Source organism: Heptranchias perlo, chromosome 23, assembly GCF_035084215.1.
Source record: "Heptranchias perlo isolate sHepPer1 chromosome 23, sHepPer1.hap1, whole genome shotgun sequence".
Lineage (NCBI taxonomy): Eukaryota > Metazoa > Chordata > Chondrichthyes > Hexanchiformes > Hexanchidae > Heptranchias > Heptranchias perlo.
This window is the reverse complement of record NC_090347.1, coordinates 27878139-27898296: the sequence shown is the minus strand read 5'-3', so window position 1 is coordinate 27898296 and position 20158 is coordinate 27878139. Positions and strand designations below refer to the sequence as shown.

The 20158-nt window shown below is 42.2% G+C and overlaps 1 protein-coding gene across 10 annotated transcripts in view; it reads left to right on the top strand.

Moving 5' to 3' along the window:
- Positions 1 to 20158, top strand: part of arhgap44a (Rho GTPase activating protein 44a) — a 290103-nt gene that overhangs the window by 29289 nt on the left and 240656 nt on the right. Inside the window, exon 1 of one of the 10 annotated variants that reach the window (XM_068004264.1) lies at positions 6972 to 7026. The exons of the other annotated variants lie outside the window; for them this stretch is intronic. Coding sequence (XP_067860365.1) covers positions 7010 to 7026 — 17 coding nt within the window. The 5' untranslated portion in view covers positions 6972 to 7009. Of the gene's footprint in view, positions 1 to 6971; positions 7027 to 20158 lie in introns of those variants that run through there. 10 annotated transcript variants of the gene reach the window in all.

The following is a 20158-nucleotide window of genomic DNA, read 5'->3' as shown; positions in this document are numbered from 1 at the left end:
TTGGTTTAAAAAAATCTCATCCATTCCTTGTATTAATATGGACTGAATATTGTATATAGTTCTTCACCATCAATCCCAATAAATTAGAGACTTAAACTTAGTGTAATCTAACAATAATCAACACATACACCCTGCGTTTGATGTTTATACATTTTATTTTAGTTTTTAACAGTCTTTTGAAGAATTCAGTAATGCACGTTTGACTCAGAATCAGAAAGACTATTATTTTTGATATTTCACATACTCAATTCACAAAGAATTGTCTGGTCTGTCAGATTCAGTCTCCAGCATTAAAAAAAAAATACAATTATTATAGTGACAGGTGTTAAAATAGTGACTGATGTTTTCTTTTCCTGTATAGCAATCACCAGAGCTGTTCATCAGTACACCACGCTTTACTGTTAACAAAATAGTGTTGACTCATATATACACATTGTCATTGTGCAGGCAAATGCGTTAGCCAATTTGTTTATAGCAAGGTATCAAACATCAATTATTTTTCATTCGTTCATGGGATGTGGGCGTCGCTGGCAAGGCCGGCATTTATTTCCCACCTCTAATTGCCCTTGAGAAGGTGGTGGTGAGCCGCCTTCTTGAACTGCTGCAGTCCGTGTGGTGAAGGTTTTCCCACAGTGCTGTTAGGTAAGGAGTTCCAGGATATTGACCCAGCGACGATGAAGGAACAGCGATATATTTCCAAGTCGGGATGGTGTGTGACTTGGAGGGGAACGTGCAGGTGGTGTTGTTCCCATGTGCCTGCTGCCCTTGTCCTTCGAGGTGGTAGGGGCCATAGGTTTGGGAGGCGCTGTCGAAGAAACCTTGGCGAGTTGCTGCAGTGCATCCCGTGGATGGTACACACTGCAGCCGTTGTGCGTCGGTGGTGTACGGAATGAATGTTTAGGGTGGTGGACAGGGTGCCAATCAAGCGGGCTGCTTTGTCCTGGATGGTGTCAAGCTTCTTGAGTGTTGTTGGAGCTGCACTCATCCAGGCAAGTCGAGAGTATTCCATCACATTCCTGACTTGTGCCTTGAGAATGATGGAAAGGCTTTGGGGGAGTCAGGAGGTGAGTCACTCGCCGCAGAAGACCCAGCCTCTGACCTGCTCTTGTAGCCCCTGTATTTATGTGGCTGGTCCAGTTAAGTTTCTGGTTAATGGTGACCCCCAGGATGTTGATGGTGGGGATTCAGTGATGGTAATGCCGTTAAATGTCAAGGGGAGGTGGTTAGATTCTCTCTTGTTGGAGATGGTCATTGCCTGGCACTTGTCTGGCGCGAATGTTACTTGCCACTTATCAGGCCAAGCCTGGATGTTATCCAGGTCTTTCTGCGTGCGGGCACGGACTGCTTCATTATCTGAGGGGTTGTGAATGGAACTGAACACTGTGCAATCATCAGCGAACATCCCCATTTCTGACCTTATGGAGGGAAGGTCATTGATGATGCAGCTGAAGATGGTTGGGCCTAGGCCACTGCCCTGAGCAATGTCTGCAACAATGTCTTGGGGCTGAGATGATTGGCCTCCAACAACCACTACCATCTTCCTTTGAGCTAGGTACGACTCCAGCCACTGGAGAGTTTCCCCCTGATTCCCATTGACTTCAATTTTACTAGGACTCCTTGGTGCTGTTACTATCAACAGAATACTGTTGACTCATATATACTCATTGTCATTGTGTAGGCCAATGAGGTAGCCAATTTGTTCATAGCAAGGTATCAGACATCAATTTTTTTTCATTCGTTCATGGGATGTGGGCGTCGCTGGCAAGGCCAGCATTTATTGCCCATCCCTAATTGCCCTTGAAAAGGTGGTGGTGAGCTGCCTTCTTGAACCACTGCAGTCCGTGTGGTGAAGGTTCTCCCACAGTCAAATGCTGCCTCGATGTCAAGGGCAGTCACTGTCACCTCCCCTCTGGAATTCAGCTCTTTTGTCCATGTTTGGACCAAGATTGTAATGAGGTCTGGAGCCTAATGGTCCTGGCGGAACCCAAACTGAGCATCGGTGAGCAGGTTATTGGTGAGTAAGTGCTGCTGTGATGATTGATCAGTTAATCTGTTTTTAGTAGTGTTGGTTGAGGACTAAATATTAGCCAGGGCATTGGGAGAACTCCCCTGTTCTTTTTTGAATATTGCCAAGGGAACTTTTGCCTCCAGGTGAGTGGATATACGGGACCTCAGTTCAATGTCTCATCCAAAACATACCATCTTTGACAATGTGGCATTCCCTCAGTACTGCAAATTATCTGCCCAAGTCCCTAGAGTGGGGCTTAAATCCAGAACCTTCCGGCTTATAGGAACAGGAGTAGGCCATTCAGTCCCTCGAACTTGCTCCACCATTCAGTGAGATCATGGCTGACCCAACTTCGTCCATCCGCCTTGGCTCCATACCCCTTAATGCCCTTGGCTAGCAAAAATCTATTGATCTCAGATTTAAAATGATGAATTGAGCTATTCAGGGGTGAGAGTGCGACCACTGGACCAAGGCTGATACTTAATGTATTTTGACAGGCTGCCTGTTTTTATCAGTAGTATCCTCCTTCTAGGAAAGCCAATGCCATCCCATTTGCCTGAATAAAAACTGACAATGGATAGTATAAACTGACTTGAGCCTGAGTACCATAAAGGAAAGGATTGGTAGATGAATACTTCAACAGAGAGTCACTCTTCATTAAGTAGCTAAAACTGTTTCTTGGTGTAAGAAGTTTGATGAGTTGATGTGTTTCTCCATCAAAGTTAGCCACGTGACATATGATTTGTCCTTTTGTGATGGAGTAAATGATCGCATTCTTTCATTTCCATGAAAGCTAGAAGACACCAGAGAACCTCTGAAGGAATATGCATGAGTTACTTGACCTTGTATAGAATTCCTTCATTTCAGTGTATTCAGACAGTCGAGATTATGGGGGTAATTTTAACCCCAAAGAATGGGTGGGCTGGGGGGAGGTGGGTAGTAAAAAATTGTTGAAATCTTCAGTGGGACCATGTCCTGGCTCCAATTCGCCCATTTCCTGGTTTAACCCAGGCGCGTTAGGATGCGCGCGCGCAACAGAAACTCTGAAGTCCCGTCCCCACTTAATGCTGGCGGGCCGATACTTAAAGGGGCAGTGTATCTCATTGAGATAGTTACTTAATTTTTGTTTGTTAGAAATGTAATATGAATTTAATCTTACCTGTTCGAGTTTCCCATTGCTTCTGATTTACGTCAGGTGAATGCAGGCGGGAAGGGCCAGATCCATGAGGTGAGTGCCTTTATTGCACAGCTTGTGGGCCAGGATAAGCAGGAGTGCTTCATCCAGGCCCAACAAGCTCACCTGGTGAAACAGGATCCCCATGAACGGCCATCGCCCCCCCCCCCCCCCCCCCCAACCTTCCTTGGTGGACCACCACCCCCCGATCTTCTCCAAGGCCCACCCGATGTCATCCACGTTCCCCCACCCACCCCCGATTTCATCCACGCCTACGATCTCTCTCTCTCTTCCCCCTTCTTCCCTCCTCCCTGATTTGCGGCTCCCTTCCCTCCCGACAGGCAGCCAGCCTGTCAATCTGGCTGCCTGGCGTGTGGGAAACCCAGAAGCACAGATACTTGCCTTCAATTGAGATGCGATCTCAGAATGTGACGCACTCGCTTGACTTCCAGGTTCCCCACGTGAATATCTACCCATATTCAGGGTTCCTAGCTCAGAGCTAAAATCATGCCCCGTGTTAGTGAACTGATCGACGCCTATTATTTTAAAAAGAAAAAACTTTCTCACTGAATAACTCAGCAACTGGAAGATGATCAATTATAAGTTGTACTACTGAATAGGAAGGTTTAGTAATCATCATAAGCTTTCACTGATTTAGATGCATAAAACCTGATAGAAAGGTTCAGGACTAAAGATTGTGCTTTGTTAGGTCTAGTCAGACTGATTTAAATATATAAATTTAAGGACCCAGGAATAAATGAACCAGATTATGACTTTCTTGCATGACAAGTAGTTTGAGGATTATAGTCGAGTATTCAGCTGAGCAAATATCACAGAATTATATCTACTTTTTTCTATCAGGACCAAAGGAAAGAAAATTAATCTTTAATCATTTGTGCAAACTATTTCTGGCTGAAATGAGGGTAATTGGTTGCAATCAACCTGTGGTACTGTGGGAGCTTCTGAGTGGATACCAGCACTCTCTGATTCCCCTGTCCAATTAGGGGAATGAGATTCAGAGGGTGAGTCATTACTTGACCATTCTCATGCATCTCCCAGGGACTAGCTCAAGAGTTGTATTTGGAGGAATACCTGAAAGCAGATTACCCATCCCATTTGGTGCATAGGCATGGACACCTGAACAAGAGAAGGAAGAAAGTAACTTGGGGTGGGAAAGGGCACGACACGGAATGTTGGTACCTGAATTCAGATAGGTATTGAGTGATATATGATAATTAACTTTGCACTAAAGTCAGGAGAAGAGAGCTGAGCTTACAGCTTTATGTATTTGAATAGTTCATATGTCTGGCAAGAATCTATAAATACTGTATGTTAATCAGATAGATACAATGTATGTGGTTGGATTGGTAAGTCTCCAATCAGTCGGCCAAATTTGATATTTCTTTATGCTGGCAAGAATAAGTTGGTTAAATTTCAGTTTACTGTTTCATATTTATTAGCTTGTGTATCAAACCCCAAGAAAAACATCCCCACATGTAAACTTGTTTCAAATATGAGAAGATCCCTCATAAAATATCAATTTTCCAGTAGAAAACTTGCAGGTTAAAGCACGATGACAGAGCTCCCTTAATGGCTCAGTATCACACTACACGGTGAATGCAATCACTGAGTCATCTGATCTCATCCTGTTGACCATAACATACAACTGTTGGCTTCAGGCAACGGGTCTCCAGACTGGAGATAGGAAATATCATCTATACCCCCACATAAACCACTGCCTTTTGGAGAGATGGGGAGAAAATTAGAAGGGGGAGGGGAGTGGCTTTGTAAATTACTTTGAGAGATCATAACTATTTCTGTTCTACAGAGCTCTATGTGGTCGTTTTGATATCTTATGTAGTCAGCATACTATGCCTGTCTCATTATGCTACTGCAAAAACAAATGTTCAAGCTTTTTAAGAAAGGAGAGAGAGGGAAACCAGGGAATTATTGACCAGTTAGCCTAACATCTGTTGTGGGAAAAACGCTGGAGTCTATAATTAAGGATGGGTGACTGAACACCTCGAGAATTTTCAGTTAATCAGAGAGAGCCAGCATGGATTTGTGAAAGGTAGGTCGTGCCTGACAAACATGATTGAATTTTTTGAAGAGGTAACTAAAGTAGTGGACAGGGGAATGTCAATGGATGTTATTTATATGGACTTCCAGAAGGCATTTGATAAGGTCCCACATAAGAGACTGTTAGCTAAGATAGAAGCCCATGGAATCGAGGGAAAAGTACGGACTTGGTTAAGAAGTTGGCTGAGCGAAAGGCGACAGAGAGTAGGGATAATGGGTAGGTACTCACACTGGCAGGATGTGACTAGTGGAGTCCTGCAGGGATCTGTCTTGGGGCCTCAATTATTCACAATATTTATTAATGACTTAGATGAAGGCATAGAAAGTCCAATATCTAAGTTTGCCGATGACACAAAGATTTGTGCATTGTAAGCGGTGTAGATGAAAACATAAAATTACAAAGGGATATTGATAGATTAGGTGAATGGACAAAACTGTGGCAAATGGAATTCAATGTAGACAAATGTGAGGTCATCCACTTTGGATCAAAAAAGGGTACTTTCTAAATGGTAAAAAGTTAAAAACAGTGGATGTCCAAAGGGGTTCAGTTACATAGATCATTGAGGTGTCTTGAACAGGTGCAGAAAATAATCAATAAGGCTAATGGAATGCTGGCCTTTATATCTAGAGGACTAGAGTACAAGGGGGCAGAAGTTATGCTGCAGCTATATAAAACCCTGGTTAGACCGCACCTGGAGTACTGTGAGCAGTTCTGGGCACCGCACCTTCGGAAGGACATATTAGCTAACAGTCTCTAATGTGGGACCTTATCAAATGCCTTCTGGAAGTCCATATAAATAACATCTATTGACATTCCCCTGTCCACTACTTTAGTTACCTCTTCAAAAAATTCAATCATGTTTGTCAGGCATGACCTACCAATTGCTAAATTTAAATCTGAGATAGATAGCTTTTTGGAGGGAGTGCAGCATAGGTTTACTAGAATGATACCCGGACTTCAAGGTTTAAGTTACGAGGAGAGATTACACAAATTGAGGTTGTATTCTCTAGAGTTTCGAAGGTTAAAGGGTGATCTGATCGAAGTTTATAAGATATTAAGGGGAACAGATAGGGTGGATAGAGAGAAACTATTTCCGCTGGTTGGGGATTCTAGGAGTAGGGGGCACAGTCTTAAAAATTGGAGCCAAACCTTCCAGGAGTGAGATTAGAAAACATTTCTACACACAAAGGGTGGTAGAAGTTTGGAACTCTCTTCTGCAAACAGCAATTGATACTAGCTCAATTGCTAAATTTAAATCTGAGCTAGGTAGCTTTTTGGCAACCAAAGGTATTAAGGGATATGGGCCAAAGGCAGGTATATGGAGTTAGATCACAGATCAGCCATGATCTTATCAAATGGCAGAGCAGGCATGAGGGGCTGAATGGCCTACTCCTGTTCCTATGTTCCTAAGGTGGTGTGTCGATGCAGTGCATTTGTGCTACTGAATTATGTTGCATAATTGTAGGATGCTGGTTCCAAATATTGTCTGGGCTTTTAGTAGAGGGGTGAAGTGCAGAGTGGAGCTGAGATTGGGGGGGGCGGGGGGAAATCACTGAATGAATGGATGAATACTGGTTTTCGTGATGGTTGGTTCCAGAAACGCACCAGTCAATCCTTGGGAACAGGTATGTTGTTTGTCTGTTTGGCCAGGAGTGGTGGTGTGTGACAAAGGTCCAAAGAGGGAAATAAACAGGCTTGCAGGAACCACTGATGCAGATTATGGTTGAAGTTTGGACTATGGGAAAATATGTCCTGCACTGTAAGGTAAGGTTTGTGACTAACTTGAAAATTCTAAGTCCGATTCAGACCAAAAGATTAAAGAAAACATTTTAAAGGAGAAGATCAAGCTAAATATAAGGCAAATTTTCAAAAAGAAGCCAAATTTAAATAAACTTGAGAAAAAATCAGCAGCAAAAGAAAAGGAACTCTGGAGATGTGGAGCGAGGTATGTTAGAGCTACAGGTTTGGGGAGAGGAGGAGACACAGTTCAGGAAATAGATTGCGATAGGACCTTTTACCACTTCCAAAATATATCCAACCGGCCTGGGAGGAAATAACAAAAAATTTGCTAAATTGTAATTTTGCAAAAATGGGAAAATTGCAAAGTATGTGTGTACAGCACATTCATGTACCAGTATTATCTTGGCTCCACCTGCACCCTGATTGTGTTAGTATATAAAAACAGATTGCGCTGATGGACAAAAACAAACATTAAGTGAAGCCCAGTGAATGTCGATTTATTAATGTAGAACCAGTTGCAGTAGTACTGCAGAGCTTATCCTGAGAAAGTTCACCACTACACTTGTCCAAGAATATTGGATTATCCAGCTTTCTAATAAATCTGTGTATAGGATTACTCCCTGTATGTGTACTTATCAGACAATGCATTGCCAAAAACTGGCAAGCACTTGAGTGTTAGATTCATGTTTCCTATGTATTAGGTGTTAGCAGTTAAGACAAAGGGTGAAAGTCCAGTAGGGATTGTATTGCACTGTATGCGTTGCATTGCTCAAAGTAGAAGGTGATAGTGATATATCTAATTAAGTCCATCAAGCTACATTACTAAATCATAATGACTACAGTAGTGTGATACAGTGCACAGTATGCCCCTGTTAAGGGTGTTAAAGAATATATAATTAAGATTGTAAACACACGTTTAACAGTAAATGCTTCCTATTCTGTTATTCTGTTTCTGTTTTGAGCAAGGTAGCGTGCCAGATGATTTTGTAGTTAAATCTAGCAGATTTCCCACAGCATTGCTAATGTTAGGTCAGTGCGATTGGTTTCTCTGTAACTTTTGCCTGTCATTTCATTGCCGGTTGTTACAATTTAGAGACATGCCGTAGATAGTCACTTGGGTACAGCAGCGGTCTGAGCATCTTGTGTTTAAGGGTATGCCCATACTGCAAATATCTAATTATACAATAGTGTAGCCCAGCGGCATAACAATAGTATTCTCTTGTGATCTGAATTGGATGTTTGTGTGTTTTGCATGTGTGCTTCAATCTTTCCGAAGGCCGACCAATAAACCATTAGTAAGCCAAATCTATTTGTAAATTGTTAAGCTGCTTCACTTGAGACTTTCCAACACAATGGGTGTGATATGTTCGTTAATTGCTGAGAAGGATTAACAAATTGTTTATTATTAAGCTGGTTTATGAGTATTTTAACCACATTATTTCAATGCCTTTTCTTTATTTGTGTGAAAACATGTTTTCAAAACAGAACATTTAAAGAGTGATTCTATTTCTAATTCCTTTTTGGCCAAAAAATCTTGAAATGTGACACTGTTTCTCTGAGTTTCTCCTGTTTTGCTTGTGCTTTTCTGTTTCGCTTGTTGTTTGCTTTTCTTTCCCTTTATCTTCTTTTTCGATGTTGCGTCTATTTTCTTTTACTTCTCTGTTGCTTTTTTTCATTTTATGTGGGAGAAGGTGGGTAACGCGGCATAAAATATTGGAGCTTCCCAGTTTATTGGTGGGATTTGACATAGACGGTGGCACGGAGTCGAGACTGGTGCCGAGGTGAGGCAGCAAAATCTGTGAAGTGGTATATGTGCAGGCTGAGGTCATGGATGGGACCGAGGTTGGAAATGAGAGAGAGAGAGCAATAAAGGTTAGGAACCAGTAACTTGTTTTTTGAGGGCTTATTTTGCCAAAAACAAATTCTCAGCTTAGTGCTGAGATCAAGTGAAGAGGGAGGAGGGGTTGGAAGTCCATTGGCAAGCCTGCGATGAAATCAACACACAGGTGTGTAGCAGGGATGGAAGCAGAGTGGCAAGACTGCTGGGCCGATCTTGGGGCGTGGCTCAGGGCAGAGGCAGGGAAGAAGGGTAGGGTAAAGACAGAGCAGCAAGGCTGGGAACAAAGGCATGGTTTGGGGGATCTGGTCAAGATAATGGCCGGGAGTGGAGCCGTGAGAGGGAGTGGGTGGGCCTAGGCTGTGGGAGGGTGGCAGGAACTGTGAATGGGGGGCAGAAATGGGAAAGGAGAGAGAGAGATGGCAGCATGGTAGGGGGGATTAATAGGCTTTCAGAGTGGTTGCACAGCTGCAGATGGAGATGGAAATTACAGGCACAACAGCACCAACCACTGTTGGAAGGCCCACAAGATAAGCAGCAATATAAAAATATATAAAAACGTTACTGGGCATTTTAAGTTTGAAAGTAAGATGTTACCCCAGGCATGAGATACTTGTTACATGAGGTATTAGCAAATCATGCCACAGGAAGTAAGTGACAAACAGTGCATATACATGCAACATTTTATATAAATACATTTTTTGGCAATATAATAATTATTGGTCTACATAATCAAAAACTCTGCTGCCTGCATCCTAACTTGCACCAAGTCCCGTTTACCCATCACCTCTGTGCTCGCTGACCGACATTGGCTCCCAGCCCGGCAACGCCTCGATTTTAAAATTCCCATCCTTGTTTTCAGATCCTTCCATGGCTTTGCCCCTCGGTTTCTCTGTAACCCCCTCCATCCCTACAACCCTCCGAGATCTTTGTGCTTCTCCAGTTTTGGCCCCTTGCGAATCCCCGATTTTCTTCGCTTCACCATTGGCGACCGGGCCTTCAGCTGCCTAGGCCCTAAGCTCTGGAATTCCCTCCCTAAACCTCACTGCCGCTCTACCTCTCCTCCTTTAAGACACTCCTTAAATCCTAACTCTTTGACCAAACTTTTGGTCACCTGTCCTAACATTTCATGATGTGGCTCGGTGTCAAATTTTGTTTAATAATATATCCTGTGAAGCGTCTTGGGATGTTTTACTATGTTAAAGCCGCTATATAAATGCAAATTGTTGTTGTTGATAAATCAGATACAATTGTTGTCTGCACTAGACCATCTTGAATGGATTAATAATTTTCTGTGCTAACAAATTGAAAGTTATAAATGATATTTAAGATGACCTCTAGAGCACTCTGGCATTCATAAAAGCGTATCAAACTGAAGTGCATTTATTTGTTAAACAAAGTTCTGTGCACTGTGGCTTATTGGGTGAAGATGACAGGAAGTGTGCCTGCTTTTTAGAGCCAAATTCTTTTCTTAAAAAAGCTTATTGGTATTTCCTGTATATTATTGTAGCTGTAAACAGAGAAAGGATACAGGGTGGGCATTCTGGAATTGTACCATGAAGGCTTGTTATTTGTTTCCCAGTACAATCAGCCTTAATGTACTGATATTCTGTCTCTGTCACTCTTGCTGACAGTTTTTTTTGCACTCCAAACAAAAAGTGGTGCCTCATTATCCCATTTTCGATGTTCTGCTGGTCAATATCAAGTCAGTTTCATAATTAAATTAACCATCCAGCAATCTCTGTGCACTCTCACTCAGAAATAGGACTATCACTAGGGAGCCATGGTGGCACAGCATACTGAGCTCCCACAAGCTGAGTCATAGAGTGATAGGGCATAGGCTTGTGCTGTGATTTCCTCATGCAGTGAATTGCAAATGTGGACTGTACTGCTGAAGGGAGTCATTGAGTGGAGGCCATGCACTTCTCTCTGTGGGAAATTAAATGGTTAGATGCCTTGGGCTGCCCTTAGCAGCCTCTTCTAGATGGCATACATGCACGATACATGATATAAAAGCACCGCCCTGAATGTGTGCAGTCAGATCCTCCTAATGGATTACCAGTTATCAATTCATGATTGGGTATAATGTCAGATTGTGAGAGGTCATTGGTCACCACTTCATGGTTAAGCCTTTGAATTGAGGAACAAATGATATTTTTTAAGATAGAGTGCAAAAAAGCAAAACAAAAATGGTATTCTATAAATAAATTCCATATATCTGATCAGCACAGAGGTAAGATCTTAACTGTCAACAGAAGAAAACAGAACAGAAAATGTTCTCACAAAGCAAGCATAAAAAAAGGCTTTTTGTAACTCATGTAAATAGCTGTTGTGATTGATACAGCAGGTATTATGCTAGAATAGGAGGTAATCTCCAATATCAGTGTGTAAAATAAATCCTGGAGAACACTGTCATTTACTGCTGCCTGCGTGGTACCTCTGCCAGCAACCCCATCCACTGAAATTACTAACTTTCTGTAGATTGTATAGAAAAACTCACCTCAGGGTATGTTCCACGCCCAGAAACACTACTTGGTTGAGAAAATAAACCAATCAATTATGGGTTACAACAGTAGGTTGCTGCTTAACAAAATGTCATGGACTGTGTTATCTGATATATCCTTTATTTATACAGTAGGGTCACATACTCGTACTGATTTTTTGACACTTGATTTATTGCTTTCCTTAAACTGCTGAGAAGCCAGTTCACAAATTAGTTGGATGTTGGAGGCTGTAGCTTTATGGGCTGTGTTGTCAGTTATACCCTATAATAGACATTTGACCCCTGAGCTGACTTGTGCTTTGTTTTAATAATTCAAACTGCAAATTAATACCATTTGCTTTCTTCTTATTTCACATTAATACTTGCATTTCTTAATAAGGTAGCTGTTGAGAGTTTAATCTAGTTTTAATGGTGGTGGGGAAACTTTTAGAAACAATAATCCGGGACAAATTTAACGGTCACTTGGACAAGTGTGGATTAATTAAGAAAAGCCAGTACGGATTTGTTAAAGGAAAATCGTGTTTAACTAACTTGACTGAGTTTTTTGAGGAGGTAACAGAGAGGGCTGATGAGGGCAATGAGGTTGATGTGGTGTACATGGACTTCCAAAAGGTGTTTGATATAGTGCCGCATAATAGGCTTGTCATCAAAGTTGAAGCCCGTGGAATAAAAAGGGCAGTGGCAGCATGGATACGAAATTGGCTAAGTGTCAGGAAACAGAGTAGTGGTGAACGGTTGTTTTTCGGACTGGAGGAAGGTACAGAGTGATGTTCCCCAGAGGTCGGTACTAGGACCACTGCTTTTCTTGATTTATATTAATGACTTGGACTTCGGTGTACAGGGCACAATTTCAAAATTTGCAGATGACGCAAAACTTGGAAGTGTAGTGAACAGTGAGGAGGTTAGTGATAGACTTCAAGGGGACATAGACAGGCTGGTGGAATGGGCAGACACGTGGCAGATGAAATTTAATGCGGAGAAGTGCAAGGTGATACATTTTGGTAGGAAGAATAAGGAGAGGAATTATAAACTAAAGGGTACAATTCTAAAGGGAGTGTAGGAACAGAGAGACCTGGGGGTATATGTACACAAATCGTTGAAGGTGGTAGGGCAGGTTGAGAAAGTGGTTAAAAAGGCATACGGGATCCTAGGCTTTATAGATAGAGGCATAGTGTACAAAAGCAAGGAAGTTATGATGAACCTTTATAAAACACTGGTTCGGCCACAACTGGAGTATTGTGTCCGATTCTGGGCACCGCACTTTAGGAAGGATGTGAAATCCTTAGAGAGGGTGCAGAAAAGGTTTATTAGAATGGTTCCAGAGATGAAGGACTTCAGTTACGTGGATAGACTGGACAAGCTGGGCTTGTTCTCCTTAGAGCAGAGATGGTTGAGAGGAGATGAGATAGAGGTTTTCAAAATCATGAAGGGTCCAGACAGAGAGGATAGAGAGAAACCGTTCCCATTGGTGGAAGGGTCAAGAACCAGAGGACATAGATTTAAAGTGATTGGCAAAAGAACCAAGGGCGACATGAGGAAAAACGTTTTTACACAGCGAGTGGTTATGATCTGCCTGAGGGGGTGGTGGAGGCAGACTCAGTCATGGCTTTCAAAAGGGAATTAGACAAGTACTTGAAGGGAAAAAATTTGCAGGGCTATGGGGAAAGGGCGGGGAGTGGGACCAGCTAGGTTGCTCTTGCAGAGAGCCGGCACAGACTTGACTGGCCGAATGGCCGCCTTCTGAGTTGTAACCATTTTATGATTCTAAGATAATGAGGGGAATTATGGAGTTTTATTTAGCGGAGGAGGGTACTGGGAGGGAAATCAGTACCTCAATTATCTAACTCTGTTGTCAGATAAAAGTCCAGCTGTCTTGCACAGGTTATTTTGTTAGTCTGAATCACTATTGTAGTAATTTAAAATTTAATTATTTTTTAAATTGCCTTGTATTAATTCAAAAGAGGAAGTTGTGTATGCCTATACACTTATTACTATTTTCCTTTGCAGTATTTTCTGTAGGGATAAATGTAATGGCTCGATACTGTCAGTGTTCTACCTAACCCTGGCTAATCACTGCTAGCTGTTTGAGGAAGACAGTGCATTCAGAAGTTTGCTTACATTTAAAAATACTAAATGGCTTGTAGGTGAGGAAGAAAGTAAGTAAAGGCTTGCAATTAATGTACCTAGTTTTCAGTACAAAAAGATCCCAAAAGCTTATTTGGCATAATTATACACACAGCTTCTTTAAAGATGGAGGTAACCTGACTTTAGCTAGCCATGAGTAGTCGATGAAGAGGATTTGCTTGCAAGCAGTACACAAACCAAATGGTGAATATTATTTAGTTTGGAAAAAAAGCACTTCAAAGTATGAGCACTAGTCTCATTATAAAATATTTACTTTTAAAAGAATGAAGGGTAAATCTGGGAGGCCATCAAGGAGACTGCATCATATTAATGATATGTGTGTGCTATTTTGAGATTAGGCTAATTGACTGTGAGGTGTGTGACCTTTAACTTTAACTTGGTCTTTCAGTCATTCAGCCGATTATTTGGAAAGTCAACAGACACATATATTCGTTATTAGTTTAATCCAGTCACACATCAATGAATCGGTGAAAACTGATGAGGAATGCATAATCTCAAATAACAATTGAAGATACATAAGATGCATTGAGGAAACTCTGATGTTATAATAGCTTCAGTCAGTCAAATATACAAACCGCTCACTGTTTCATATTTTTATGGTGGCGGGTTCGCGGCGGGGGGTCGATTGGGCGCGTGGGTAACGCGCCCGGTGAAATCAGTCTGCCCCGCGCGCAATCGCAGGCTGATTGGATCCACTTACCTGTTGTTCCGGGTTCCCCGCTGCTGAGCTGCGCGACGGGTGGACTGCGCATAAAGGGGCAGTCCTCCACTGACTGATGCTGCAAGAAATAGGAAAAATTACAGCATGGAGCAGCCAAGGGGGAAGGCTGCTCCCAGGTTAATGATGCCTCACTCCAGCTCTTATTGGATGGGGTGAGGAGGAGGGGGAGGACAGAGATCTTCTCCCCGGCGGGCGGGAGGAAGCGGCCTGACTCTTCCATCAAGAAGGCCTGACTCGAGGTGGCAGAGGAGGTCACCTGCACCACCAACATATCGCCCACCTGCATACAGTGCAGGAGGTGCTGCAGTGACCTAAGTAGGTCAGCCAAAGTGAGTACACTTACTCATTCCCCTACACTCCGTCTGCCACATCACCGCCCCCACCCCACATCTCCTTCTGCACAGCCAACACTACTCTGTCACATCACTCCTCACACCCACTCAAACCTCATCCTCATCTTACCTGCGCTTACTCACCTCGCCAGTACTCATCCCGCCACTACCACTCAACCCAATCCTCATACAATCTCATGGCTCTATCTCATACTCACCCTCTCATGCATCTCTTTCACAGTCAGCCTCACTCAACCTGCCGCTACCTGTGCTGCAACCACAGGGCATGCATCACATATGTGCAGTAGGAAGCGTAAGGCAAACGTGTTGTGAGCATGAAGGGGATGCACAAGGGTGTTTGAGGGTTTGTCATGGTTTTTACTTATATTTAATTTCTGATCAACTCACATTACATATATTGGCACCACTACTGCCACGTCTTTGCGAATCTTGTCTGGTTTGTGCAATAATGCCCTTTGCTGAGGATCACAATGAAGACCCACAACTGATGCCACCCATTGTGTCACTGCAGAGTGGGTGTAGGTGTATTTGCAGGGTTCTTTTGTGCAGACGACTGAGAGACGTCGGCGATGTCCCCGGTGGCACTCTGGAAGGATGCGGAGGAGAAGTTGTTGAGGGCAGTGGTGACTTTGACAGCGACAGGTAAGAAGATGGTGCTTGGGCCAGCCAGGAGCAGCTCGGCATGAAGGAGGCTGCAGATGTCCACGACTACAAGTCGAGTGACTCTGAGCCTCCATGTGCACTGCTGCTCAGAGGTCCAGGAAGCTGAGCCTCGGTCTGTAGACCCTGTGGCGAGGGTAGTGCCTTCTGCACACATCTCTCTCTGCGGTTGCCCTCCCTCCTGCTGTGCAGGTGGATGTGTCACAACACTGTGTTGTGGAGCTCCATGTGTCAGAGGTGGACGGCGTGGCCAGCGAGGCTGGTGATGCTGTTCGCCCTCCGAGGAGGTCATGACTGCAGCTACGGCGGCCCCCATCCGGAAGATGTACATCTGAGGGGGTCTGCAAGGTAGGTACATGTGCCTGGACACCGGGGTAAGTGTGCAAGTTGGTGATTTTTATTGTTAGGAGGAGGGTGGTGGAGGCCAAACTTTGTCCAAAGTGACAGAGTGGCCTCCAGCAACAAGTGAGGGTCTTCCCCCCTCCCCCCCCCCCCCCTCCCCAACACCTGTCTAATGGACCTTTGCAGCTGCCACAGGCTGATGGCTGCAACACGTCCATTTGAACTGACAGTGTTTCCCCCAGTACGGGAAACAGCCCAGTCAGTTGCAAAATCCCATCCCTGCTAAAATGTTATGTTAATCAGGCCTCTAAACGACCTGAAATACCTAAATAAATACCTTAAGTTGCACCAGCCAGCGGGAGTCCCACATGTCAGCGCGTCAGTGGGGAACCCGGAAATGGGGCGGGTTGGAGCCGGGCTCCCGACCCGCCCCGAGAATCCCCGATTTTCGTAGCCCCCCACCACCAATGCACCCGATTGCGGGTGCGAAAATCGAGCCCATTGTGTTACACTACTCCTGAGGAAACACAAGTTTCTGTCCTGGAATAGCAAACAGAGAGGTAATTGAAACTTAAAGGGACAGTGAAGTAATCAAGGTTCTATATTCCAGTATTTGATGTGACCAGTAAACCATTCAGTAGAATCCCTTTTAAATGTAGTACCACTCTGAAATCTGAGTTTGAATTTGAATGCTTATCTTGATTGAGATTTGCTGGTGGACGGGTAGTGATCTGATTGTGTGATATTTAACAATGGAAAATTAAGCAAAACCATACAGTAGCAGGGACTATAATAGTGTACTGGGGATAATGGTGATGGATTGAATCATATTCAATTCCATCATGATAAGGTTAAATAAAGTGACTAGTTTTTAAAAAAACATACTTTAAGCATCTTTAGACGTGGCTTTGGGCTTAAAATGCAAAGTGAGTTGCAACAGTGTCTTGTCCAGTAGTAATTTTTATGTTGGGTATATTTTTGATATTTTTCTGGAGCGAGTGTCCTTCATGTGTCAATCTCTACCTTTTACTAACTCGAGTGCCAGTCCTGCTGGCTCCCCTGTGTAATGCGAAGAACCAATTCTTTAAGAGTACACGCACAGTGACCAGTTTGCTGCGTTTGCTTTCATGAGACAAGATCCCATAATCTCATTGGCACATTTGTAAACACATATTTTCCTAGGTATATGATGCTGCGGATTCCCTGAGCATCAGGTCATTATTTTACGCAGCGCAGCTAACAAAGAGAGACCAGCGCATCTCTTGGCAACTGCACTCATAATATAAAATTGCCTTGTAAAAGTGGATATCTTCAGTTGTGTTAAAATACCCATGATGGAGTGTGAGGTAATATACTTGAGAGCGAATCAGGATGCAGAATTAAATAGAACAATAAGGGCTAGGTATATCATGATTTGATAAACAATAACAAATGCATGAAGGTTCTGAATTGCCTTCCATCTCAACCTTCAGTCTTTCAACCTTTCACATGGTGTATGCAGTTTTTGTGTCTTTGAAGCAACATTCCTGTTTTATTGCAGTCCATATGTGGAGAGCTACTGAAATATTTACTGTGTGACTAAGAGAATAAACAGAAAAGCTAGACGTCTCCAGTATTTGTGGGCGGCTCAATAACTCACAATTTATCCATTGGCCAATGAGGCACTTGGTCTGAAGAACGTTTCTTCATACAAATGAGGTGCTCAGGCCTATCAGTACTGTAAATTTAATATCCTGATTGCTCACTGAATATTATAAATATTGGAGACAAATATGTAGATGTGTTTCTTGAAGCATAATGAAGTTTGCTCTTGGGCGATTTCAGTAAACAAACTATCTTTAGGAGACATGACCTATTTACTTTGAATGAGCAATAAGTTGTGTGAGAATTTTCCAAATTTGTTGTGCCATATTGGTAGGATTAATGTCCAGCAACAACAGAGTGCACTTTTTTTTCTTCTTTTGTTTGCCTCTTATGTTTGCCTCTTAAAGCTGCATTGTAAGACTTATCTCAAGTAAAATCTACATTATACTGCCTGACCGGATGATGTGCTGACTGACCAAGCATCAACCCATGACATCATCCATGAAAATGGAGGCAAAACCCTAAATTTGGAAATAAAGCATATATAGAGAATGCTCTTTTGGGCAAGGTACTGGAGGATGGCTAGCATCTGTGAAAGTCTACTCCAGCATGTTGATATCTATGGGGGGATGGATTTTAAAATAACTGAAAAGCTTTGGTGATTATATACTGTTCATAAGAATTCAAAGCTTTAGAAGTTTAAATTGGAAAGGAATTTACTTTGAATAGTGTAATTTTATCTAACTGCTCTTCTCCAACAGACTTCCTCAAGTTTCATGACAGTGAGCATCCTTTTATCCCAAGATAATTACAGATGGGGAAGACCGTTCAGCCCATATCTGTTCATCCATCCAAAAGCACCTTACAGTCCTCCATTGCAGTATCTAATTATTTCTTAAATACATCCAGGTTTTTTGCCTCCACCATTCTACTGGGATTCCAGTCCAAGTTGTTGTTCACTCTGCTTGAAGAAGAACCTTTTATTGGTCCTACTCCCACAATTTAGTTTAAAGTAATATTCTGAATTTATCTTTTCCATACTATTTACTATCTTGTATACCTCCTGAGGTCACCTCTCATATGCCTGCTTTACAGGCTGAAAATCCTGAGTTTCTCTGGTCTTTACTCATAACTCAAACCCTGACACCAGGTATTTGCCTCTTCTGCACTGCTTTCAGTGCTTGAATGTCTCTCTTGTGTCTTAGCAACCAGAACTGGACACAGCATTCAAGGTGTGATCTGACCAGAGGACTGTACAGTTTGATTATAACTACCTGTGACTTGTATTTAATTGTAGTTCAGCATTCTGTTGGCTTTGTTGATTGCGGCTCTGCATTGTTTGGACATGTTTAACATCCAGACTATTAGGTGTAATGCCACTTCATCCGTAGCTATTTCAACACCATTTATGGAGAATGTATGAAGCTTATTTATCTATCCTATATGCAGTACTTTGCACTTATCTGCATTAAATTTCAGCATAACTGTTTTATCCAACTCACTAATTTCTGAGCTGTTTCCTCCAATTCCATTGCTCCTCTCAGTTTGGTATCATCAGCAAATTTGACCGTTTTGCATTGAGTTTCTGAGTCTGTCCTTTATGTAAATGGGAAACAATAGGGCTCCCAACAGTGAGCAAGTGGGAGAGGTGACCATTGTGCACTCTGCCCTATGCATTCAGGCAGCCATTTTAGATTCGGCCAGGAAACCAGAGGAGCCTGATACTCGGTAGATTTGTGCATTTCCTTGTTTTCCCACCCTTGTTTTTGTAAGTACCAATTTTTCTATAAAATTAGGGCATTTCTTCACATGGAGGAACACTATTGTGTATGATGCTACAATGAAACTTTCAATATCTGCTACATTGGAGGTACCTCCCTCTTTGGTAATGGAAATTAGTGGATAAATGAGAAGTCCTAAATTTTGGTTTTACACATGATACAATAATAAAAGCAAATACAATACCAACAGTGTTCATTTCTTTTTTGGACTGTAAAGTTGATTTATGGAGGACAGGAGGAAATTGGGTGTTAGTGGGATGTCGAATGAGGCAACATTTAATTGTTTTTGAAACACATTTAATTGTTTATGAAATATGAAGTCTTTACACATTAGATAAAAATGTAATTTTTGAACAATAAGAATTTGTGGGCTTATTTAGAAGACAGGTTTCCAGATATCTCTTGAAATTCATTGGTTGAATACATAGTGTTGACTACCAAATAATAGAGGCTCTGTACAATTCCTTTAGTTGCTGAGATGAAGGACACATGAAGGGCTGCATTGAAATACAGATTCATATTAGTTAACTTGAGGCATTTTAATCATCATGACTTATTGTTACTTTGCGTTTATAAGATATAATTATAAATGGACTGCGTTTCTTTACAGCAGATTTGAAAAGCGTATATGGAAGAAAAGCTATGACATTGTTCAGGTTTCCATAGTAACACAAGGGTCTTGCACATGACCTCTGTAGATATTCAAGCTAATTATTATTTCACAACATTCTAAACAAGTGTCAGTGCAACACAAACAAACCTTACAGATGTTTTGGCATTAGAAAAAGTATTTGCTGCCATAATGTCCTCACTTGTGGTAGAAACTGACCTACATGATCTGTATTATCACTGCTAGCTGTGTGGGTGACTTATTGATCCTAATTACACCCATCCTCCAAATGCAGCCCATTTTTAATCATTACGCCTTGGACTTTAGACTTAAAGGAAGATTTATTTTCTAGTTTGGCATATGCTGGGAAGTAATTACAAATTAAATAAAATTATGATGAGGTTTTGCAGTTTTAGTAAAGGAAAATTATATTCTATGAATACATTGTTCCATCAAGCAGGCTTGTCAACAGTCTATGTTCATTTGGGTGTCATAGTACAATATACGACCAATGTACTGAGGTTAAGGATACCAGCTGCTGTGATTAAAATTATCCATACACGATAATACTCCATGTGCTATGCCATATAAGAGATCCTGAATGCCATATCCACTTTGTT